Here is a 26,596-nt window from a genome sequence, read left to right on the forward strand (position 1 = left end):
AGATTCCTAAAGCACAGAAGAGAAATACACCAAAAGAAAAAGAATCACCACCTTCTTGAGTTGCAAAGGTTTCATTTCTACAACAATTAAATAGGTAAGCGCCACAGGATGCAACAATAAATGTTATTTCTGGGTTCTTGAAATGAGGTGGAAAAAGCCCACAAGTTATAAACAGAAAAGAAAGCATGTTTCAGTACTTAGTGGCAGTTTTCCTGAAGAGCTCTTCTCTTGACCCAATGAAGAATCACCTGCACTACCATGTAGTGACAAGTTTGTCCAACACAATCAAATTGACTTGTTTCTACACCCGTTTTGTGGGGAGCGAGGAGAGAAGGATAAGCCATTAAATAACTTCCTATTTTTATTAACTAGGCTTTAGATTCTTAGAACTAGGGTATTAAGAGCATCATCCTTCTTGAACAGAAATCTGACAGTCGAGTTACCCACCAAGGTGTAGAAGTTTGTCTATGCAAAAAATGTAAGACGAATCTTGAATTTTCACTCATCCAGCCCAACCCATGTGGTCTGCCATTCCATTTCTGTATCAGGCCACAGTCACCCATCCAGTCAGGCCTCTTCTGGCATTCACTCTGCTGAGTTATTTCTACTTGCAGGTAACAGAGAAGACAGCAGAGAAGGAGGTACAGAGGGAGCAGTAGTCAAGGAACTGCTGCATTTCTACTGGCAGGTGTCATCTGCAGGTGCATGTTAATTTTAAACTTGCTTCATAAAGATCAACCTTGCATAAGAAGTTTGGCACTTTCCAGATTTGGGCTAGACTACTAAGCAGGGGTTGAGGTTTCACCCTAGAAGAGAATGAGCAGGCAAGGAAATTGAAGATGATGTCTGTGGCAGAAGGGACATAATCTAACTGCTATAACGTTAAGCTAAAAACATTTAGTAGAAACAGAAGGTGCTGCTAAAGTGCAGATAATTCAAATGTTTATTTAGTCTCTGTTTTGTCAAGTAATTGAGTTGTCTCCAGGTTTAGAGCATTTCAATCGAGATCTTTTTTTAAAGTGATTTACAGTATAAATTCTTCATTAGTTCATGGTTAAATCTGTATATGACCTTATAAACAAAAACAGTATACAAAAGTAACATACAACCACCAATGAAGTATTTTAGTATGGGTGTATAAAAAGAAATGAGGAACAAAATTAAAGGAAGACAGCCTTTAAATGACCTAAAAACATTTGTTTTCCTGCATTCCATACTTGAATCTTAAAGTGCACTTTGATCGTTTGTCTAATCTGCATACAGAACAGTACTGAATATTTAAACAGCATCATATCCTTTAGCTTACTAGTAAGTAATAAATGGGCATACTTTGTCTGCAAATGTACCTAGAGATGTAAGGCCAAATTTTATTACAATTGATATAACATGTAAACCTCAAGAAATACAAGAGATGAGCATTTAAAGTACAATGCTTCTTGAAAGAATGACAGAGATGACAAAGCATCCCTTCCTGCTAGCGATTACGTAGCAGTAACTAAAGGCTGTCTCTTTCTTAGTAAAAAACACAGATCCTTAAAAAAAAACTAGTATGGGGAACCTTATTTTATCAAACTTTACTTTTCAGTAAGTGCAGAGATAGAGTTCACAATTCTGCATCTGAAAAGATCTGGAAGCTGTGTTCCTCCTACTGCTCTGCAAGCCTTCCAGATGCCAACTCACCCCTTCTTTTAAAAGGTGGCCTTATGTCCCTTAGTGTTTCTTGCTGGTGTGAATTACCTGCATTGGACTCCGGACTCCACAGAGTGTGAAACACTCACTTCAGCAAGTTTTCCTATATCATACTACTATGGAGGTTGAGTTGCATTTCACTGGGCTTTGAGTTTTTTCCCCCTGTGAAATTTCCTAGGACTCTAATTTAAAAAAATCACTTTTAGAGAAAAGCTCAAGTTGTTGGTGCATTTCCAGTAGATCAAGTGTACCATAAAGGCAGAAATATCTTTACTACTCCAGTTCTCTGCAGTTTAAGTAGAAATGTTCTATTTCCTCCCACCTTTTTTCACAGCAGGTTTCAAGCAGTTGATCTACACTTATCATACGTCCCATTTAAATTTACTACAAAGCCAGATCTGTCATCTGAGAGTAAGCAAATTCCTAGAGAGCATTAGAAGGTGAAATCCATTTATGATCACTACGCTGAAAAGAGTGGAAAGGAAATATCATTTGCAATTCCTTCCCTAAGCCCGTGGGGGGTGGGGACCAGCAGAGGAAGAAAAGGACAGACTGTTAAGAGGCAGTACTTTCTTTAGCTGTCATTTCCAACTGCCTTGAAATTTACAGTTGTAACTTTCCATAAATGTTCCAGTGTTTGCTCCAGTGTCAGTGCTGACAGGCATAAGAAATGCTACTGAAAATCAAGATATTCTGCTGAGGATTTAGAAATGTAGGTATCAGAACAGAAAGTATCCAATCACCCAGCTGCTGGTTTTTGTTCATGTACAAAGTGTTTTATTTATAAGTCTTTGTTGTGAAGACATTAATTCTTTCAGTTCTGAGCAATACTAATGTGAAATATTAGACATTATCATACGTTAAATACTATCTTGTTACTTCATTTGCCACTGAACTGTATTTTGTTATGCAAGTGGGGATCTTAAGAGTAACAGGCCTTACAGAAAAGGACTTCTTGTAAGGAGCCGCAAAAAGTAACTTAACCTAAACAGAGACAAAACAGAAGTGTAATACCCATCAGTTTTTAAAAGAAGTAATAGAAATGGCAGAGAAACAGTAGCTCCACACAGAATAAGCTTCAGCCATACCCAACTTCAGCTACAACTAAGTCTGATGCCCGTAACTCTTGTTCCAAATAATCACCAGAAATTATTTTGAGTCAGCCTTTTTGGGTAAGAATTAAACGTGCCACAGGATGCTCACCACATATTTGATTTTGGAAAGTTAGGAACCACATTAACAGGACAGACTATTAGTGCTGCAAAGAGAAAAATTCCCATGTCTATATACACACCAGCTGACTGATTATCAAGAACCCTTTACCTAAAAACACCCTTCCTACTCTATTCTAGGAGTCAAGAGGTCTCCACCCATAAAAAATCAGAGAGAAAACTTTGCTTCCTGCAACCGTCATGATTTACCACAAAGCTGGTCTGCGCTGAATTAAGAAAAAATTGATTTATAGGCTATAGAAGCTCTGGTTTGAGACACAGTCCTGGAAAGGACTCCCAATACTTAACTATCCGCAAAGACCAGAGCTCCTGAATAAATTATGCTGAACGACATCTGTGTTTGTTTTTCAAGTAAATGCCATCTACCCCGGACTAAAAGGGAGCTCGATTCCTCCGGGATCGGAGCTGATCCCACGTGAGCCCAGCTCTGATCTCGAAGCGATCCAGCAGGATTCTCCCTCCTGGCCGGTCCCTTTGCACAGCCACGCCGCTGCCCTCACCTGTGCCAAGTCAGCTTTTCCCTTGAAAAAGCACTTTGGGATCTTCCTGTGTATCCAGCCGCTAACTGGGAAAACTTGTCATTTTTCTCTACTCGGGGTTTTCTGCGGGAACACTCGGGTTTCCCGAGCACAGCAGGGATGGCTTCTCCAGCTGCCGGCTCAAGAGCAGACACCTGGAGCCGTGTGTTTTCCCACACACGCTACCGAGAGGCCTGAGCCACACCGAGCCGTCCGACGGGCTGCCCTCCCGCCCCCCGCCTTGCCCGACGCCGGGCCAGCGGGCGAGGAGCCCTCGGCACCTCGGCTGAGCGGGAGGTCACCGCCGGGGAGCCCGAGCTGCAGGGCCGCGGAAGAACCGCTCCCACCTTCCCTTCACAGGCGGCGCGGAGCCAAGCGTCTACCCCCCGGTACCTCAGGGCGGCGAGAGAGGGCCGGGGAAGGGCGGGCAGGGCAAGTCCGGAGTGGGCCCGGGCAGCGGGGCGTGAGGGGGCGCGCGGGGGGGGCGACAGGGCGGCGGGTCTCACCTCCCTTGCAGGGGGTGCGGTGCTGGCTGTGTTGCGCCCGGTAGCCCTCGATCACCTCCCACTCGCCGTTGTCGCGCTTGATGGGGAAGGAGACGCTGAGCACATGGTTACAGGGCTTGATGATGCGGAGGATGCCGCGGACGCGGTGGCGCCGGTCGTCCATGCTCTCCCGGGTGCGCAGCCCCTCTACCAGCTTGTCCTCCACGATGCTGGCGCCGCGGTCGAAGAACCCCTCCACCATCTTGAAGAAGTTGGGGTCGTCCTCCTTCTTCGCCGCCTCGCAGTAATGCCGCCGCGGGCACCGGCCCCCGCCCCATGCCGCCGCCGCCGCTCCCCCGGCTGCCGCCGCCGCCGGCCCGCCCGGATCCGCGCCCGCCAGCACCGACCCGGCGGCCAGGCGGGACGCCAGCAGCTCCCCCAAGTAGCGGTACATGGCGGCGGCCGCCGGTGCTTCCGCTGGACGGGAGGAACAGGGAGGCTGTGGCGGAGCCCGGCGCTGCCGCTGCCGCCAGAGGCGCGAGGCGCCGCCGCCGCCGCCTTTAAACGGACCCGGGGTGGGGAGGGGGGAAGGGGAGGCGAGGGGGGGACGACAGAAGGGCCTGGGAAGGGGGGGGGCAGCCCGAGGAACGCGCCGCGCCCGCCCGCTGCGCCTGCGCGAGCTCCGCGCTCCGCCCCGCCCCCGACGGCATTGGCGGAGGGGAAGGGGGCGCGGCGCGCGGGCAGCCTCGCCATGGGCGGGACAGAGGGGGGTGTGGCGGGCATGCGCGCGCGGGTGGGAGGGGGGGAAGGGGTGTGAGGCGGTGCGCGCCCCACGCCCCGCCCTACAAAGCCGCTCCCGCCGCGCGCTTCCCTTTCCTCTCGCGCCTGGGTGACTGTTAACGGCCGCCGCTGGCGGGGCGCTCGTCAGCCTTGGCACCGCCGCCCTGCGCTGGGCAAGGCGCCGGTGCCCGTGAAGAACGTGGGGCAAGCAGCCTTCCCTGAAGCCCAAGTGTGAGACTGGAGGTGGCTGCCCGGGTCCGCTCCGTGCCCGGCGCGGGTACGACAGGGTTCCGGGCGAGGGGAGGGAGGCCTGGCTGGGCAAAGCCTCTCGTACCGTGGGTGCAAATACAAGAAAGGGTGCTTCCACATAGCGCAGCATGCAAAATTCTTCAGGGAAAATGTAGTTTCTGTGAAGACCCCTTTTGAAGGGAGCCTGTTAGGCAAACACAGCTTATCCACGTGTGTTTAATTGGCTGTCCGGTTAAGTGGGCACAGAGGCCTCAAGTTAATACCTGCATCATCTGCTAACAGGTCTGTTAAGGGGAATTTGTTGTTATGTAGCTCAGACTTCTGAGTACATCTCTAAGAATGATGTTCTGAACTGTCAGATCCGCTTTTGGGGCCTGCGAGACAGTGTGTTGCAGCATTTTTACCAGGTTTGCTTCAGAAAGAATAAGCGATTTGTTCATTTCTGTAGGAGTTGGGCTGCTAATTAGGAAATACAGATTTGGGTTTTTTTCTGCTTAGGCATGTGGGAGACCAATGCCCTTAGGGCAGGAATAACTAGGAAGTTGCTTTATCTCTGTGGGAATCTCTCTAACCACTATGGACATACAAGGACTGTGCTGCAAGGCTTGTGGGAAAGTAATATAACTTTTGTGTGTATTTGTCAACAGGAAATTTAGTCACAGACTCTTTTAATATGCATAAATTTTTCAGGCAACTGATACTCAAATTTTATCTTGATTTCATGTTTCTCTGTCTTAAGATTCCTGAGAAGTTGTCATAAGGACCAGTAATAAGGAGAATGGTTGTCTCTTATCTGTTGTGAGGATGTTTTATAACCATAGTCTTGATATGGTTGTGATACGGATAGTATGTGATATGGGAACAAAAGCAAGGAAGGAGCTTATTCTTAGGTCAGTTTCTTATTTGGATGTTCCCACAGGGCTTCAGAAACAAACTTACTGATTTATGTTTTTGTGTCCATGCTCTAGGTGGTTAGTAGATAATTTCCACTTTGGTGTTCATTTTCAGTTCACAGAATAGCAGTGTTCTCAGTGGTTCTAATGGTTTTGAGCTACTATTTGATTTCCATCATCTCCAGATTCTCATTAGCAGCTCAACTTGTATACAAGGTTTTAACTTTTGTAAATGTGTAAGAAAGAAGGTGGTGAAAGATACTGTCCTTATCAGCTAATTATTTTCACCTGGTTTGGTAGGTTATTTAGAATAGTATTTCACAGGCACAAAGGCTGAATGAAAAATATGATTAACCAGTTTGTGCAAGTGTGTATACTTAGGTCAAAATAAGGTTAGCATGCTTAGCTCCTGTCCAGCCTTCAGCTGTGGCATCTCTAATTTATGAGCTTTACTCAATTATCAGCTGCTTGCAATATTGTGCTGTGTTTGCAGTATGCATTTGTGAATGTATTTGAGACTGAGTATGGGACATGACAGTGTGAGAACAAAATGGATCTCTCTGTGGGTTCAGTCACACAACTCCATTTGGAGTAATGGCAGCACCATAGCTGCCCTCTTTTCTAAATGAGACTGGATTTCAGCAAAATATTCAACAAGCTGTGTGCTGAATGCTAAGAATAACTGAATCAGTGTGTTAAATTTCTTAGTCTTAAAATATTGTAAATTAAAAAATAGCTAGGGATTTTTATTTGCGAGTTTTTGTGAATGAAATAATGTGTACAGTTCACAGGCACTTTACCAACCTCAGCAAGTCCCTACTGTATTTTTGTTTGCTTGAAATCCCTTGTGGAGGCAAGAGTAACCACATTGCCTGAGGGTATTCAAGAAAAATAAGAATAGGAGTCGTATGCCCTATTCCAATATTCTTATATGGTAAGTTGTGAGCAACTGAAGCAAAATCTATTTGTCAGAGGAAATTAAAATTCACATGCTTTAGAATGAGTTTTAGCAGGTATGAAAGGGATAATTGTAATAATAAATGGTTAACTGTATCTTTGTTCTTGTATAGCATTGGGGTGCCATCAGAAGATTCACTTTTGACTAGCATCAGTGGAAAAAAAAAATCTTTTGGATGAATTAAAAAGTAACTTTTTGTCTTCGCAACCAGAAGTTTCACTAACTTTGTTAGTTTCATATTGAATGTTGGCCTTAGGCCTGCATCTGAAGAGAGAGATACACTCAGAAAACTTAGTACATGTGTGGTAGGAGCTGACTGTATGATTCATGGACTCTACAACAATGTTGTATTTAATTGTGTATGTATAACAGATTGGTATACGTTTTTATTTAAAATTTGTGCGGTATAGGTGAGAGAGACAAGCAAGTTGATTTAATTCCTAACCTGCTTCCAAAATATCTTTATGTATAATTTTAAGAGATTATTTTTATTATATATAAGAGCAATAATAAAAACTGTATTGTGCCTTCCTGAAACAATCCACAGTTTTAAGGTGTAAATTAGCAATTTCATAGCAAGTGGAGTCAAATTTATGTGTCAAATCTTAAAGTTTTATTGAAAAAAGTGACCTCAGACAGGAATCCAGTACTTTCTGCTTTAATCCATGATATTATTTGAAGTATTAGCTATTTCAGAATATGTAGGTGACTAGGATAACCTTTTTCCTGTGACTAACATCATTAATAATGTTGTTGTAAATGAAAAATATTTGTTTATTAAAGTTAAAAGTCAGTTAGCTTAATGTTGTTCAACAAAGTTTGTCAATTTGGCTAAAATGTTCTTAGGATGTACTGGTACTGGATTCTCTCAGAAGCTAGGATTGCTGTGCCCAGTTTGCATCCCAGTCTCCTTACTACCTCATCAAAGTAGGTGAGAGAGAGCAGAGAAGCTGGAAATTAGGGATCCTCACAAGGCTCTAATTGCCTGTTGTCTGGCTAAGCCCCTTTGAATCCAGGGTAACCCTGGGATTTGCCTCCAGTTCAGGGGCTCCAGAGTCTAAACATCCACTGGACAACAGGTGGAAAGTTGATTCGTACAGTGTGCAGAAAACTAATTCCTTTCTGTGGTTAAACAAACTTTCTTCTGGGCACAGGAATGGATTTTGAAGTACTCTACAAATGGAATTACAGTTGCTTCAGCAAGCTTCATTTTAAGCTGTCAGCTGTATCACATGAAGCGTTTGGCAGTTAACCTTTGCTTGAAGATATGGTTGAGATAAATTCCAAATATTGGTAACACTTACATACGATGACCTTTTTTTTCTAGTGATTCCAGAAATAATTTGTCAAGTTGTAAAACTGAGGTTCTAGTCCAGTGGGATAATTGAGAATATTATACAAGCTGAAACATGTTCTTGTTCCCCTTTGAATTGCCTATATAAGCAACTATGTTTTCTTTCCTCATTTTACCAGAAGTTGCAAAAAAAATTGCGTATTTTTCTTGGACGTAAGTGTTATGCCGTATTGCTTTATGTAGACCTTGGTAGTGTAACTAAACAGTTGAGAGCTGGGGTTATTGTCTTATGCCAAACTCTTGTTGAAGAAAAATTGTTCAGCCTCTGAGTTAACAGACCTGTGGATGGCTGAATAATAGTTACTCGGAGAATGGGAGGGACTGAATCTGTCAGGAATACTAACTGTGGTCCTATTCATATTCCTCTTGGTTGAAATCCTGTGTGTGTGTCTGTTAAATAGAGGGTATGCAGGTAGGCAGCAAGTGTGTAGGGCTTCACAGTAATCGTACTGCATTGGAGCTGCCTGCATATTGTGGCAAAGTATGTTAAGATAGTATCGAATAGCGATCTAATTCTTTTGCAGGTCTTTAGCTTGAGATATTCTCAAGTTTTATGGATTGTATTTTCCACCTTCACAGTGCTTTAAAGTAAAACTTCATGTATAATTATTTTTGGCATGGGATGTGAAAGTAGTGAAGAGATGGCTGTTTCTTTATCTGCAGGAAAATGTTGTACCAGCATTCAGTCTTCAGAATAATGGGGGGAAATGTTGATAAGGCATGTGGTCTTTTAAATATGTATATTTTTATAAAATAAATACACTACAGTTTAAAGAATCTAAGGAATTATTAATGTAATCTGAGTCTAATTTTGATTCTAAATTTGTGAATAAGTTATATTCACAGATATGAATCTAAGTGCCACATTTCTTGGTTATATTTTTCCCTTTTTATGCCAAGCCAATACATGATATAACAGAGATGAAATGAGAAGGGTGGCGCAGTTGTCTAGCTTTACAGTGTTGCTAGAGGGCTGGCTCTGTAAGATGCTATTACAGGCAACACACAAATTAGGTGAATCCCAGAAGATGACTTTAATTTGTGACCTGCCTATATAAACACTTTTACAAAAAGAACACCTCACTAGGAATCTTCATTTCAGTCATCTCTTTATAACCAATTAGAGACTAAAGCTGACAAAAAGGCATTTCACTGGTAGCATAAGGTATCAATACTTAGATCTTTTGGTTTGGAGACTAAGGGGGAGCCAGCTGAATTTAAAATTCTGGTAAAGACCTATGAATCACTTAATTGAGGTCTGTGAGATACTTTTTCTTTCCTTTATAAATAGCTTCAGCTGTGTTCAGCCATACCAAAGCTGGAGAGCAGGCTGGCAGGTTTTCATTTTTTGCTGCCTTTGCCTTGATACAAAAGAACCTGAATTTGGTGGTTTTCCAGGCAGGCTGCAGCAGTTAGATTTGCATATGCTGCAAATCTGAGATGTGCTTTCTGTAGTGCCGCAGAGTGGGAGAAGAGGTATATGGATTATTTCCTGTTGAGATAAAGACTTTAAAGTGTCCAGTATTTTGTGTTATTAGCGAGGTGCCTAGGTACCTGTAGTCTGACTATTTAACATTATTTTTATGTGTTTTGCATTAAATGTAAGTATTTCATGATTGCTAAATTCAAGTATAAGCTGCTAACATCTTGTTCATATATAAATAGTAGCTTTTTTGCCTGTCTGTAGCACTGTAAAAGTAGGGAATGAAACTCAAGTGTACAAGTAAAGTAGGAAGTTTAGAGGCTTAGGCTGGTAGGGACTTTCTTTAGGAAATGCTAGTCTAAAGTGAGAGTCCTGTTTTCTGCTTTTGAGGTACTGATATAAAAATAACAAGTAGGTGAGCAAAATAATGATTAAATTTATTGCTTAAGCAATCATAAGACTTTTTTACTTTTCCAGATTTTCTGCAAGATACTGTTCTTATTTTACAGTTCTGACAATAGAATTATTAGTCTGTTTTCCATAATGTAAATTTGACAGGGATTCTTAATTCTCTCAGTGAAAGGTCCTTGAAAAACCTTCAGAAAGTGGACTAATCTGCCAATGTTTCAGAGCAAGTGTCAGAAGGCAGTTTTCTGAGCTTTTAAAATGTTAATAATTCTGCTGCAGAAGTCAGAAAATATTGAATGAATCCTGATAAGTACCTCATGAGTAAATACAGTTTTGATTGCCATGAAAAGTGGTGGTGCTTATGTTTATCAGCTTTGAAGACTGTCTGTCTCCATCTGTTTATATTGTTGCTGTGCATGATGACTGAGGTTGCCAACTGGTTACTTCAGCTTTGTGACAGAAGAGATATAAAAAGCTCTTCATGTATACAGGAGATAATGTCCTCATCTCTTGTTTAGACAGTCTATAGATAGGCAAAAATTTTCTGTGCCATGTTTTGGTGCTGTTACAGTCAATATAGTACTAACAGGCATTGCCAGAAAATATATCTGAGAAATATAAAATATGCTTTTTGTATATTTCCTGTAATGCTACTTTCGGTTTTCAGATGTCTAGGACGAAAAGTAACTTTCTCTGGAAGCTGCAGATCTGATCTGAAGCTTACTGAAGTCAGTAACAAATTAATATGATTTCAGTGACCTTTCAGTTAACATTGCCCTACATGAAGTGATAGAGGCTTTTGCAGGTTAATGTGAAGGCTCTACCTTTCTCAGTTCCTCTGTTGGTGAGAATCTGTTAAAGCAGCTGCTTTGTGTCTTTGTGGAGTAATCTTTAGCTTTTGCTTGGTTTTTGTCTCATTTCTAGTTTAAAAGACAGAAGAGGGAATGATACAGTTATCAGACTCAATATATTTGAGATTCCCATTTACATGTTAAATGTGTTTGAAATTAGCTGATGTAAAAGGCTAGTTATGGGAAAGCTGACAGGTATACAGGCATAAAAGCCTTCACAGATGCACTGTGAGCATTTGAGCTTTGTTGCCTTAAATAGGGCTAGGAGGGAAAGTAAGTACTTTAGTTGGTTTATTTCCTGGAAATGATATTTTTTTGTAGAGAATTGCTCTCTCTTTTAGTAAACACAGCAAAAACCAGGTAGTAGAAAGTATGGTTTGCCAGGAGTGAACTAAGAATTGTTTGAAAGTGACATTTACAATTGAAATTAGTTTGGTGGGGTTTGTTGGGGGTTTTTTTGCAACTCTTTGTGTCCTTGGCTGGCTGAAAATTATACCTGAGATCTTAACAGCCTGGAATCACAGCATCAGAGACTGCAAACCAGTTTTTTCTTGCTTTAGTACTCAATTGACAATCAGGAGTTGTTGACGTAAACTAAGTGCCTATTGTTTAAATAACAAACATTGAAGCTTTTATGAAGTAGAGGATACTAGTCTCCTGTAGTGCTTTTGTTTGCATTTCTGTTAACAAAATCAATTTTATCCTCTTTCACTTTGGAAGACTGTTTATAGAAATCCATATTGGTAAAATATATTTGAGTGCTTAATCCTTTGTGAAAGTTGTTGGTCGATGAAGCTCAGATCCAAAGGAATTAAGAATTGCCTCTCAAGTTTGTTGGTACAGTTGAAATTGGTATTGTTCATCAGAAAATCCAGGAGGACATTGGTTGGAATTTTTCAGCACATCATGTGTTTCCCAAAAAGTATATATAAATAAATCACTGTTTATGCTGGATATGAAAAATGTGTATGTGATATCTTTTCTTAGTCATCTTTCACAGACCTCAGAATTGTTCGTGGTGCCCACTGTGTGTGGAGATCCAGTGCAAAAAGTCACTGGAAAAAGATCCACTGCAAAAAGCTCACCCCAGAGAAATCTCAGAAGGGTGAAAATAGATCAGAATAAGAAATACTTCTGTTTTAATTAAATTGTCCCATCTTGAGCACATCTAAACAATTTTTTAAAACACTGTATTTTAAAGAAACAGTTAGATATTTTTCCAGTCCTTTTGGTCTGTCTTCTAGTTAAATTACCTGGTTTATTAATAATATCCTTCAGTGGAAATGCTGGAGTTCATTAAAATCCCATGTTATATATGATGTTTAGATGCCCATATGGCAATCGTGTTCAATGTCTAGATATGCAGAGCCAGACGTAAGTGCCAGTTTATGGAGTCGTGGCAAGACCTGCACGGGCAAAATATGTGTATCTTGGAATATCTTCTGGAGGTGTTGTTGCTGTCACTTGGTGCTGGTGTAGGAGCTGTGGACATCTGAAGGAGCAAGGGTGGGGTGGACCTAGTGGTGTCCGGAGATGTGAGAAGCATCAAAGAGATACTGGCAGTTGACATGAGAACAGTTTGCAATTGCTGCCATAGAATTTGATTTAGATAAACATACATTTTAATTAACAAGGTGAAGATTTTGTGCTGTTTAAGCTTTTCTTGATTATTATTTATTGTCTAATCTTGTCACTATTGGCAAGATAACGTCTAATTTATCTGTTCTACTTTATCTCTTCTGTTTTTTCTTTTGGAAGTCACTAGGTTGAAGGTAAGCTTATTTTGAAATACTTACAAGGTAGAGCATCTGCACATCATTGGTAACAGATTTTCTGATTTCAAAAGGAGTATTATATTGCTGTCATCTGGCTCAGTGAGTTAAAATCATCATGGAATTTGTAAAAGCTTATCTTGATTTCTTTTGTCTTGTCATTTTTTTGGATAAGCTGGTGTTTGTCTTTGGTAAAGGAAAACTAACTGGCAATCTAATTTATGCTTTCAGATTGTTCAATTATTGTTAGAGGTCAACTTTCTTGCACAAGTGTATCCTGTATGTTCATCTCAGATTTATAGTCTACATTAGCACTGTGTCAGTTATTTATATAAATAAATGTAACATTGGCCTATATAAGCAGAAATTCAGCTTCATGTGACGAGTATCTCATGAAGGTAATAGAGGAGAAAGAAGGAAAAAGAAGCCAATCTCCTTCACTGTTCTGTTCCCTTGTATACTTTACGCCTCACCTAACAGTGAACCCATACTTGTAGTGCAAGTCCATTAGTGTTATTTAGTTTTAGGCTTAATTTATTCTTGTTTATTACATGGCTAATTCAGTGAAGGTTATTTTAAGTCAAAGAAATTAATGGGCCTGTTAACTAAAAGAAAAAAGATATCTAATTTGGCAAAACATTGTACCCCCTCACCTTTTTTTCTTCCAGAGAGTATGAGTCTTAAAGTCATATCAAGACAAATTTTGAAGTAATTCTTAACATTTTGAAAATTAAGGCTTAGTTGTATGGGTAGGTTCTGTGCAACACATAAGGTAAGAGAAAACCTCTTTCAAATAGTGTATGAGATTCAAGAACTAAACAACAAAAAAAGTAACACCGGGTGCCCTGTGTTAATACCAACTTTGAATAATTTGATTATTTTATGGTGGTGTAAGTCAGCACCTGAGACCTCAATAAGGAATAAAAAGCATTTGACTGAGGAGGACAATACATTTTTTTTTATTGCAGGAAGAGATAAAAATCACAGATATAGAAATGGGGTAACCAGAGATGATGAATGTTAAAATCTCAACAGATAAGCTGAAAAGTTGAGATAAAATGGGTAGTCTTGTGACTTATCAAACTGGCAAAGGATTACACATTTGGCAATGTGTAAAGTATGGGTATGAAAGAGTCACACAGAGTGAGTTCTCCGCTTGTTTCAGGTTACTGTGTGAGCCAAAGTAAATTACTTAATCTTTCCTAGCCTCAGTTCCCACATGAAAAACAGATGATAATTTATTCCCTACTTAAAGGTGTAGGGAGGCCAAATGTATTAAGTATCATTTGGAACTGAGCTGGTTATACAAACTTGTATGGTCCTCATATCTGAAAGAATATAGGTCAGAAATTACAGAGCATGGGCAGTATTTATTCTCAATGAGAAACTAATGGAACTTGGTTTTCTAGTAAACTGATACAGTTTTTCTTTCCTGTCAAACTTAAGTTTTCTCAAGAAATACAGGAAACTCTTAGATTGTCCTCTAAGTGATAAGTGAAATACTTCTTGCCTTGAATGTTTAACCTTTATTAGATCATATTAAATTTACTCAGGTTTTTTCCTTGTTAGGAACAGAAACAGTGAGCTCTAATGGAACTACAGTTCATTCACTTTATGTTGAAGATAATGAAAAATACAAGTTATGTAGGATTTTCCAGGTTCTGTTGGATTAAAAAAAACCCATAGAAATTGGCGTTAGAGAAATAAGCAGAAATTCTCTTGGAATATCAAATACTACCTGTAGCTGCCTCCATAAGCTACTTTAAAGTGTCAGTTTGGATAAAAGGAGTGATTGTCAAATACATTACATACGTGTTTTTCCAGTAGACTTTACTTCAATCATTTCCACACCATGTGCTTAAAGTGTCTGAAAAAAAACAATCTGTCTTTCAGCAGGTCTTCATCCAGCAGATTGGATGATGACAGGTGAAGAGAAGGTAATATAACTTGACCTGTGACTATATTTGGTTATAAAACTTTCTAAAATGCCAACTAAGGTGAAATTACTCAACAAACAAAGGAAATAGATACTGGAATTGGCATGAGTTCTTTGGGAATGTGCCAGTGTAGATGTGATTGTGCCTTTTTGCTGAGAATGTCAGATCAACTTCTTTAAAGCAGTATAATTCCTTGAGCTTTGTCTGTATTTGCTTGTTTGTGTTTTGTTTTCCCATTCTAGATCCTAATAGAATATAAAGTCTGGAGATGTGATAGATCAAGGTGATTTTATTAGATCTTTAACTACATGGACTGCTCATTCTAACTGACCTATTGGGAGTATGGACATTGCAGTTCAGCTACTCCCCATTCTTCCTGTGTACAGCCATGTGACCCCAGTGGACAGAGCTCTGACTTCTCAGGCATGAGACGTTCATTCTACAGTAGGATAATCAGTCAAGATCAACCCCCTTATTGCATCAATACTTGTAAAGCACCGCTAATCCTAAAGATCAATGACAAGCTTTCTTCCAGTAGTACTGCACTTGATATCTAGTTCTTGACCTAAGAAGTCAGTATTTCCTCCTTAGGATAATGGGGCTAGACTACTCATGAATTATCATGAGTACTGTTACTAGTATGAGGCATGGTGGCAAATTTCTACCATGGAGCCTGGAACCATACTGGACCCTAGATAACTTTTAAATGGGAGCAGCTTCAGCCTCCACTTAGCTGCATTTTGATTCATACAAGATGAGCAGCTGAATAGGTCAAAACGCATTCTTTCAAAGTCTCAAGTAAGATTTCCCTGCTCCTTTCTAAAATGCTAATGTTATCTGCAAGAGTGAAATTTTCTTTTTTTTTTTGAAAGATAAGTTTGAGTCAGGACTTTTTTTATAGTCTTTCATTTTATGTTTACAATCTTAAGCAGCTGGGCTCTGATTGAGGATGGAAAAGCTTTGTGTAACACCACCATTCTACATAGTGGTACAGTGCAAATGGCTTTGCATTGCTCAGCAGTGGAGGATACTACTGATGGACAGCCCCTCTCTCTGCATTTTTACATGCCTGGTGAAAGTCTGAGATGCCCACTAAACACTGTGTCGTTTCAGGGGTACTTGGAGAATGGTATCTGCATAAAGGAGGTTTCAGGATCGGGGCTTCAGACTTAATTAAAAATTACCTAAATTTAAAATGTAAGTACTTGTATTCTGAACACTGGGTTTCCCAAGTTAAAGGGACAGGCATAGGTAAAGGGACTTGACAGTTGGTTCCCATTTAGGATTAGAATTTTAACTTTCTTAAGAGCTGGTAGAGTAAAAATTATTTGTTTGCCAGACTGAGAAACGGAGCATAAAGTAACATCATAATGTATACAAGAATTAAGAACTGTGTAGTCATATTGTGTAGTTCTTAATTCTTTTATATGTTATGATGTTATGTCTTCCCTCTTCAATATTTGCCTTTTTAAATGAGGAATACAATTGAAGTGGACGCTGCTTTGAATTTTTTTCTTCCTGGCTTCATCAAATCAAGTACTTACACTTGCTTATGTTGTAAAGATTAAAGGCTTCCATCCATACCCTGTCATTTACTAATTTTTTTCTCACTGTGATATGACTGTTCCGTTTTCTGCATGTTTTTTCTGTTGGCAGCTGCAGTTCATAGTATATTGTATAATATATTGTAATGTCATACAAGTTCCTGTTGAGAGAAACTTTTAATTAGCAAGGTAATATTTTGCTTCTCACTTGTCACTGAATACCTTGTACTTAATGAAAGAATCCTGTCTTCATTTTGGAGAAGATGCCTTCAAGTATTTTTTTAATCTGATTTCCATACCATAAATTGAATCTCCATTTGTTGCTTTTTAGATTTATGCTGACAAATGTGATAGTTTAGCATTTTGTTTTTATGTATTTTTATTTATATCAGATTTTTCTTCTGCTCCAGTGTATCATAATGGTTAACATGAACTGTTACTGTATTTCATTTAACATTTGTTGTTCTGAGCTCATTAACTGCCATTAATTTGGATGGTAAGTTAGTTTTAGCTGCAAGATAAAGCTTTATGTTATATATATATAGTATAAACATCAGTATAGTTCTTGCAATGAGATGTCAGGTGACTCAGGACATTAGCTAAGATAGAACAAATTGTACTGCTTTTTTAATTCCTTTCTGGTCAGTTGTAAGGGTTACTAATCTCTGGAGAAAGATAATAGGTCATATGTTTAATGTAATAGCTTTTTGGTTTTCTGCTTTATCTGCTAATTTTAAAATCTTTTAAAGTAAGCTCATATAAACATGTTTTAATGTGAAATTTATGGGAAGGACAAAACCAATGTGTATTTACTCATTACCTGTTACATGCTCAATACTACAATAGATGATTATTTGTATTCTGTGTGCTCCCTAATGCAAGCAAGTAAAATCTGGTGTTATTCAAATCGTTAGCTAAATACATAAAATAGTTTGATATGGAATGGATAGCTAGTTCCCTGTATTCCCTGATAAATCATAATTTACTTTACCTGTAATTTTCCTCTTTCAGGTCTTCACAGAAGGTAAAATTCACCTGTGGGAATTTTACAAAAGAATGAATTTTACAAAAGAATATCCAGAGCTAATTTATTACCAAACTAATTTGTGTATTGTGGCATTAAACAGAACTCTTCTTAAAGATACATTTTTAATGTTGACCCTGCCATTTCTGTTCTACATGAAAACTTCCTACTAGAGTTTTTAAAATACTTTTCTGGAGACTACTGTGATTGTAGCTTTGTATAGCCGCTCACATGGTTGTGTGGATAGAAATTATGCTAGTACACTGGTAGACACATTTGCCTTGTATACACTATCAGTCATACTGTTTCTATCCTAGTAAAGATCAAGTATAGAACTTGCAAACATTTGGCAGACAGGAAAAAAAAATATTTGCAAACAGTATTGCAGTTCCAGTACACAAAGTATTAAGTAAACTATGAGGTGAGCATTTGTTAAATCTAGTCTTTCCTGATTATATTGAATTATACTCAGAGGCAATTTTTAGTTTTACTTCAGCTTGAAGCAGCTTCTGCATGAAGACAGTGGATAAATAGATAACCCTCTTTTGCTTCCATCCTTAACTTTTCATACTTCAGGAGGTTTGAAATTTACACAACTTAAAATTTCATGGTTCCAGCACATTTTGTATTTTTGGTTTTGTCAACATAGTTTGGTGGTAAGATTGATCATCTAGAGTACCAGCTTCTCTCTGAAGAAAGGTGCTTTCCTCTAAGTGGGTTGCTGGTGTATGTGAAAGTGTTAAGTCTGCATATACTTGGCTGGACTTTCTCCCAAAGGACATGATGGAAAAGCTAGGGTGGGCAGAATATTCCCAGGTATCAAAATGGTGAGAGGGAAATAAATGATATTGAAGACTTTTCAGATTATCTGTGAGTTAGGCAGATAGGGCTGGTCTGAACCCCTTAGTGTAATACACCTCAAAAATGAGGACTATATAGTACTGCAAGTAATAGAATAATTTGTAAGAGTTGTTGAATTAAGGAGAACTAAATTAAGATAGACAGAAATAGTCACATAGCATGGTACAGAAAATAGAGTTATTGCCTCTAACATAAAAACAGTGAAGAAAATTATGCATCTTTACCGAGAACATAGATGGGTACAATACGGTTTTTTTATCAGTGGTTATGCTGCTATGCACTATGACTTACAACAGTAGAGGGAGACCCAAGGTGACTTGTAACGCCACACCCTAAGTTATCTGATTTTGCTTGAAGTGTTTTCAGACAGCTGAATTACCAAGGAAAAGGGTAGATATATGTACAGGCCCTATAAATCAAAGCTTCAAGCATTTTATTCAGATTTTGTTCAATTGTGATGATTTCATTTAACTTTTATGGGCATAGTAGGATAGACATTGTGATCTACAATTTTTTTGAAGCATAATCAATTAAGCTATTTTGAATAACTAGTCTAAGTGCCTTGCTGCCTCAAAGTCTGAGAGATTAGTTACCTCTTTGAAATAGGGAAATTTGCATCTAAAAGGCACCTTTGGCTCAGTCAGCTGTGTTGATAGTTACTCAGTGTCACCTGTTCTCTGTTAAAGCTTAACCAGTTTGCTAAACTAACTTCTATCTAAACCATTGAAATGTAAAGGCTTATATATTAAAAAGGTAATGCTAATTTCCTTTATGCATCATATCTTAATTTTTTGCTAGGTAAATGCTAAAGGACTTAAAACTTTCTTTCTGTTTCCAGAAGTTTCACTGTAGTTTTCACTAACTTAAAATACTCTAAAATTTTTATCTTTATTTTTCTGCAGTGCTTTAGTAAATTAACAACTTTACTCCCTATCCGTAATACCTGTGAAAGAGTATTTACTTGGCTGATATTCCTACAGTTCTATAAGGAAGTTGGTAGCTATGTTGCTTCTGTAGCCACAATAAGGAGCAAGTGTGTGCAGTGAACCATCTGTTATCTTTGTAGTGCTAGTTACTATTGTAGAGAGACAGCTTGGTCCAAGTCTGAAGGTTGTATTTCCTTAAGGGAGCTTTATTTCTGAAAAAAATCTTAAACCTTTTAACTTCTAGATAGAAGAGTGTATCTTTTCCAGTTGTTAATGCTGAAGTGTATTCTTGAGGGGTGTGTGTAGTGTGTGCAATAGGAAGATCCTAAAATAACCTGGAAATTTCCTTGAATTTTCAAGAACAGAAATAATAGTGATTTGGCTATAAAAATCAGTACTGTCATGTAGTTGACATCTGTCAAGGGTTTTATTTAAAATACAGTGCTCACATCAGAAGCATGTTCTATGAACTTTCCTTTTTGAGACTTTAGTTTTATAGAAATTTTTTTGTGAAACCAGCTTTCTTCTTCCTGAGATATGAAAATATTTGGGAGATCAGCTATTTAGTATATCAGATTGGCAGTTATTTGAACCTCACAAAGATACACCAATGATACCACATGAAGGATGAGGCTGCATACTACAGAAACAGGTAAAACATGCAGAATGTGGCTCAGGGTGGGAAAAGAATAGAAAAGGTCTGGTGCCATAGGTTCATGCCTGTCAAAAAATACTTCCTGTTGTTTCTGTTTACAGGAAGGTTAAATATTTGCTCTTCTGGAGAGATCCTGCTTACACACTGAGGAGGTAAATGAACTCCTGATGGAGCTATTGGTCTAAAGAGATTTTGTGGGCTTGTATGCCATCTGGCTGCTTCTGGAGCTGCTTGTTGCACAGCCTTGAAGCATGTCTTGATCTAGTGATGACTTGTGTGCTCCTGTTATGACTTCTTTGAGCAGGTGGCTGGGTTTATTTTTGTTAACAGACATCTAACTTGAATTATTTAATGATGCTGTCAAATGAGATACACTCCACTCGCCTTAAATGTAAGAGGAAGTGTGGCTTTTGTTAAAGGCTACTGCTAACGTGTCTACTTGTGGTGAAGAGTGAAAGGCATTTTACTAATGCTAAGTAGACTCATGAATGATACCTCTTCAGTCCCCTGTCGCCCATAGTACAAAAGCACAGGCACAGGATAATCTTACCTACAACTGTTGTCCGAAATGACAATACCCCATTTTTGTCTGTGAATGAGCAGCCAGCATCCACTTTTCTTGTTAGAAAACTTCATCTTTTTTGAGTGAGGCTTTTATAAAGGTGAGAAATTAAGAGTGGTGGCTTTGTAGTGCAAATAATTTTTTTCTGCCATAGCGTGGAAGCCACATTCAATGTGAGGGAGTAAATTCTTTCCCAAGCCACTAAAGCAACTGCAATTGAGAGAACAGCCTTTGATTGTGGCTGGCTGTCTGCTATAACCAGTTAATCCCAGTGATGTATGCAATTGCTGTGGAAGATGGATTCCAATAACTTTCATAATGTGAAATACCAGCTCATGTGATTTGAGCCTAAATAAGAATTTTTTTTGAGAAATACAATGAATTTGTGCTGGAAAATGTACTTGATTAATACTATAATGCCTGTTGCACAGTATCGTAGTGATGTTCTGCCATTTGTATATACTAAGTCAAGCTGAAAGGTATTTGCTGTTCTGGAAATAGATTTTATAGAAATCCATTGAATCAAAGCCCAGAGAATTGTTGCTTAGTTTAGGAAAAAAAGTCTATTTTCTCATTAATCAAAAAAATTCAGTTTAAGAAAATGGAAAAGACTTTTACAAGAAGAAAATAAAAGCTCATGCGAGCCTGTTATCTTGATTTTTTTATCTTCCAATCCTAATAAATCAAATCTACAGGCAGTTAATCTGATGGAAATAGGGCTTTTATGACCATGTTTTTGACCAGTTGGCTCATTTTCATCTTAGGTCCTGTATTGTTTTATCAGCCTCAGTTTATCAGAAGATTTAAGTCCTAAAATAGATTTTCATTGCTAATGATCCCTATGGATAATTTTCTGTAGACTTAACCATTTTTCTAAAAAAAAAAAAGACCCGTGATGATGTCATTTTAATATTGTGAGTTTTTTAAATATGCTGAAATATCTGGAATATGTTTCTTGACAGAAGGTATAGCAGTTTAGTAGTTTAAATAGTTCTCAAAAATAAGAGTTTGGGAAATGAGTGTTCTTCAACAAAACATGCACAGCACTTTTGTGTATCTTTGACCTTTTACCTTTATCTTTCCTTCCTACTCAAAAGGTCACTGTTCTTCAGGACTTTTAACTTCTTCTGTTAGTAACAGCCTCTGTATGTTCATATCTCCTTAATTATGTATTTTCATGTATTGCAAAACAAAAATCAATAAATAACCTTTACTTAAAAGGAGCTCTCGCAAGGCACAAAAGCAGTGAGGAAAGAATTATCAAGTTAATCACAAAAGCCTACTACCTTTACTCCAATTTTCAAACACAATGAAGACCATCTCAGTGGCCAAATTGAAAATGTGTTATCAGTGTTCAGATTGTTGCATCATTTGGTTCCAAAAAATAATCCTTTTAAAGTAAAATGGCTGATGAAACTGCTGAGTGGATGCCTCCATGTGATCCAAACTTGTATTTTCAGAATAAATCTCTCAGATCAAGGAAAATATTTTCCTTTTAGGGCACAGTTCTAGAAACCACAGGCCTTGATCCTGCAGATAAGTTGGTACTCATTAAATGTTAGCAATGCCATTTGGTTGCTTGCCTTAGTTATGTATTTTATAATTCAGTAATTGTTATGAAGAACAACTTAGTGTTTCTAGCCTTTTATTCGGTATTTTGATTTAACTTTTGGAAAGTGACAGACTGTATGGAACTTCTCAAAACACTGTTTTTGGTTTAAATCTCTGATCTCCCTGCTTATGCTGTAGGAGTATTTAAGAACGTTTCTATTGCAATGCCTAAATCAGGTATTTCATATTCAAAAAAGCGTTTTGTTACTGAAAGCACTGCAGATAAGGAAAAAAGTTTGGATACATGTTGTTTTATGGCTATATATATTGCAGAAAACAGCTTTTATGTATTTGTAAACCAGCTGTATCTGTCTTGAGGTCAAATGGTTTTGTAGTCCTCTGCTAACAGCCAGTGACAAGAACTAAATACTGAATGGATTAGTATAGCTGCAGTTTAACATAAATAATAAATACGAAAAGAAATTACTGTATGGTCAAGAATAATCTATATTCTGATAGTGTTTAGAGGTAACTTCATACTAATTATTACAGGCGCGGCTGTAGGCAAATGAAAGCTTGTGATTTACATAAATTTAGATACTGAGTAGCAGGATTCTTGCTGTTCCACCGCGTCTGGTCGACAACTGCCTCTGTGTGCTGTATTCCAGAAACATGGCTTTATTACGTGAGTCAAATAACCATCTCTGAGTAAAATTACGTTTGGTTAAAAAGGTCAGTTATAAATAGGACTACAGTCTTTGACTGAAACTTTGTCTTAAAATTTAGATTAAAGATAATTGGTGATTGCTACTATTGCCAAACAAAGCATGACAAAAATAAGACCTGTAATTACCTGTCCTGTCTGTTTTTCCAGTTGCCCTTATGCACGCGTACTTTCTTCCACATGTGTTCTCTTGATTTCTTGTTAGGTCTCACTAGCCTAGTCTAAAGCAATCCACTTTGATTCCTTGAGCTGCCATTCACTTAGAGGTATAATCTTCTTTGAAGCCCATATGGTACATCCCTCACTCTTATGTAGAGTATAAGATTGCTTCAGCTATGAGTTGCTTAGTTTGATTTATTCTGGCAGTTTTTATTTTCCGTTGGGTTCCTCTTAATACATGCATATATATATTTGGGGCCAAGCTTGTTGTTGATTTGGTGTGGATAGGTGCTGTTTCTAGTATATTGATTCACTTGCAGTGCCAGTAGGAGTTGTTGGCATAAAGATCATCCCATCCTTCTTGTTTCTTGCACAAGTTGCAAGCAAACATGTAATGTGTTCATCACTTCATCCTGGAGTTGTTTCAGATTCTAAGTGTGTGAAACTTACTACACTGCTTGCTGTTATTTCAGTTTTTCAAGATTATTATACAGCTACAGTACCTGGCTTTAAAAGACAAATTGAATTTTGGAGGAAGATTTGAGTAGCATGGTAAAAGTGCCAGAAGAGTTTTCTGTAGTGGATCAGAATTCTGCATCCAGAGGTTTATTTCTATTTTTTCTTTGGTTGGCAGGTGTCTTAGATTTTCTACTCTACCATCATATGGGAGTAACTGTAAAATAAAAATAAAAAATAAAAATAAAAATCCCAACCAACCCTACAGCTTGAATTGAACTGAAAGTAAATACTCTGAAGATGGCTTTTAATAACTCAGTTTCTTCTTTTGTGAGGTTAGTGAAACAGTCCTTTAATTCTGTTTATACTACAGATAGAAGTGTAAAATCAAGTGTGCAAATGAGGGAGGGGAAAGCTCACAGTAGAAGTTAAAATTTAGAATTTAAAGAATATCCTACTTTATTTATTTGTTATCTACAGGGCCAGCTTTTCAGCAAGTAAAGGATGGTATAATTGCTTTTGCATATTGCAGGAATCAAGTTATTAACTACTTAGATTAGGATGTTCATCGTCAAGTTCTATCAAAGCTGTAAGTTAAAAGAATACACTGTTTTTACTCCCAAAATCATCAGTGTTGGGGGGTGTATGAGAATTCTGGAGAGGAAAAGAAGCTAAACTTTTGCATTATATTGCACTAATCCTTTGTCTTCTGATGCACTGCTGTCTTTTATGTCTGTAATTTTGTTTATAGCTTGAAGCTGTAGTGTGAAGCAAAGAAAGAAACCATTACCTGGAGGTGGAATTAGCATGGTTTACTTTCAGTGTATAGGACTTAAGTAAAGACTAGATGAAACTATATTTGGATGTAACTTTTAAAAACAGGAATTTATGCATCTCACTACCATTAACATTCAAGAGTGACAGGAAGCTGAAGCTGTGTCACCCTCTTTAAATTAGTTTGGCCTAATGCTTAAGTGACTATCATGGTGGGCGAATACTATCATGAATAGTGAAATATGGAATAAAAGTAATGAATACTTCTAAGGTATTTTAAGGGTAACTTAAGGCCATGCACACATGGTCCTAGAGTATTTAACCATTGAAAGAGAATTTTTAAAACTATTTTTAACTTTTTCCTATCTGTAGCAAATTACTGGAGATTAAGAAACTGTTAATGACATAATTGTTCATTTTTAAAACCTTTAAATTTAGGATTCCTGTCTTATGTACCGTAATGTATTTCTTGTAATAGGTATATTAAACTTTAATTGCAGTGTCATGGAAATGTAAAACTTGCTGACGTAGTTGCTGTTTTTGAATAGATCATTGACCCGTCAATCAGACTCTGACCATTTCAGAGATAAGAAGCTGGGATTTCATTGGCTATTATGACTAGAGCACCTTTCCACATATTAAGAAGTGGTGTAATAATTAACAGGTATAATGGATATGTGCATTCAGGTTTCATTTATATCTTTATGAGCTTTAGCTCCTGTTATCTTTGGTTTAGTTAACCCCCTGTCTACCCACAGATAATTTAACTGCAGTATAAAAATGGATTTTTTTTTTTTTGTGGCAGTGGCATTTTGCTAATGTGATAAGTGGGGTTTTTGCTCATTTTTTTAAGAGCTGTTCTTTCAGACTTTTTCTTTAAAACAGAACTTCACTAACAAAACTCATTAAATAAGTAATAATGCTGTTCTAAGGAATCATAGCAAAGATTCTTTAAGCAAATTTGCACATGGAGAATTTACCTGAACTTTCTTTTTTTTCCTATTTACAGACTTAAATGGTTATAAGTACTGATGATTCCTGGTAGTGGAGTTCGGTATCTTTGACCTAAAAAGTCACTCAGAAATTACCAAAGCATGTCATTCAATAGTGGGCTCATTAGGTGAAGCAGGAAGTAGGCAGAGGTCACTTACCATTCCTAAGCTCTAAATATCTTAAGAAAAATAAAAATTTTAGGTTTTGAAAATATAAATTATATTTTAGTTGCAAAAATTCATTAAATAATATCAAGATTCGATTGCTTTGATGTAATATACTTGCACTGCAAAATATGAATCAGGAAAGAAAATCCTAAGTTTAGAGAAGTCACAGAACTGGAAAGCTAAGGAAAACTTTTTGAATTTATGTGTGATGTTTGTTAATCTTTAAACATGACAAAAAACAAAAGAGACGTGATAGTTAAAATAAGAGGCTGATAAAATACTATATAACTGCAAGTTTACCAAGGTATAGAAGTTACTTTTGTTTTGAAAAGTGTTTTCCTAGTAAAGTATTGTTGTCATCTTAATTAGTTCTGTTAGTCTGATTTCACATGTATTATATGCAATACTGTTTCAGGTGTGTTCTTATATACCAGATATTTACACAGAACACTTGTACAGAGGCTCACATTTTTGCTAAGCTCACTTTTGTACTAGAAGTTGGCATTGCCATCATCCTATTGTAAATTCAATTTAATCTATTTCAGGGAAATTCAGTTGCTTAATGATATCAATTGTCCCTATATGTACACAGTGGTAGATCTTGGCAGTGTTCAGTTTTTGTGATCAGTAGTTCACAGATTTTTGTCACTGGCGTTTTAGTACTGTAGTAAATCAGTCACCATTTATTATTCATACATGTTTGTCATGTCAAAGCTACCTGGCTGTAAGGTGTGCTTATAAAAGCAAATACTGAGGTACTTGTCTAAAAAAAGTATTTTCAAAGTACTTCTTAATATTAGTCACAGATTTTAATGTGCATTTATAGTGTAGATGTAAAAAGATGAGTTACTTTGGAAGAAAACACAGAAATTTTTCAATCATATTGGTCAGTGTCATGCCTGCTGTAACTTGAGTCCAAAACATTGCAGTTACAAGAGGAATTAGCTTTTTTAGAGTATAGTGTGAGGCTGCCAAGATCTTCAAGGTCCACAAAATGAAATCCTCAAGGCAAAAAAGGTGGAAGGGGCACGGTAGTTGTCTTTTTCTGCCCTGTTTATAGTATCTCAGTGCATGTCCAAGTAGGTAGTTTACCTTTGTAGAAGATGAGAGGTAGTGGGATGTAGTCTAGATGCACTTCTGATCCAAGAGCGGCTTACATTGAGATTCTGGAATACAACCTTCCCTGTTCCTAAGCTCATCTCATAAACCTTCCAGTTATTTGTTCCCTTATTTTTGATAGTCTGTTCTTTCATTAATTGTCTCATGTTGCAATGAACCCTTACTTCCTTAACTGGAGATACATATATAACTACTGTCTTGCTGTATTCTAATCCTCACACACATACTACTTAATATTGTAGTGCAAGCAAAACTACTTAAAGCAAACCACAGAACAAGTTAATACATAACAAATGAAAATCATTAAACATAATTCTGCTGTAATCTTTATCTTCCTATATCTTCATTTTTCCCTTTATTTAAGTCTAAACTAAAACTCCTGTTTTGCCACAAGGATCCTATCTTAATGTAAGAAGAATTCATACAGTTCAATCTCAAGGATAAAAATAGTAAGTAGATTTCTATGAAGACCACAAGTATGCCAAGATAACAGCTTTGTCTAATTCAGACTCTGCATAAAGAGTTTGTGTGT

General features: G+C 37.9%; 2 protein-coding genes across 15 annotated transcripts in view; one reads left to right on the forward strand and one right to left on the reverse strand.

The window, feature by feature from the left end:
• Nucleotides 1-4,490, reverse strand: part of GLUD1 (glutamate dehydrogenase 1) — a 30,633-nt gene extending 26,143 nt beyond the window's left edge. Inside the window, exon 1 of the mRNA XM_054205898.1 lies at nucleotides 3,946-4,490. Within this exon, the coding sequence (XP_054061873.1) occupies nucleotides 3,946-4,378 (433 nt within the window). The 5' untranslated portion in view covers nucleotides 4,379-4,490. The remainder of the gene's footprint in view (nucleotides 1-3,945) is intronic.
• A 285-nt stretch (nucleotides 4,491-4,775) lies between these two features.
• SHLD2 (shieldin complex subunit 2) overlaps nucleotides 4,776-26,596 on the forward strand; it is a 41,776-nt gene continuing 19,955 nt past the window's right edge. For 2 of the 14 annotated variants that reach the window (XM_054205397.1, XM_054205412.1), the window contains exons 1-6: nucleotides 4,776-4,981; nucleotides 14,509-14,549; nucleotides 15,663-15,746; nucleotides 23,190-23,600; nucleotides 24,334-24,449; nucleotides 26,429-26,513. The gene's annotated coding sequence lies outside the window, so the exon portion shown is untranslated. The other 12 variants (XM_054205401.1, XM_054205403.1, XM_054205400.1 and 9 more) reach the window with 12 other exon arrangements.

Source organism: Rissa tridactyla, chromosome 6 (genome assembly GCF_028500815.1).
Source record: "Rissa tridactyla isolate bRisTri1 chromosome 6, bRisTri1.patW.cur.20221130, whole genome shotgun sequence".
In the NCBI taxonomy this organism is placed as follows: Eukaryota; Metazoa; Chordata; class Aves; order Charadriiformes; family Laridae; genus Rissa; species Rissa tridactyla.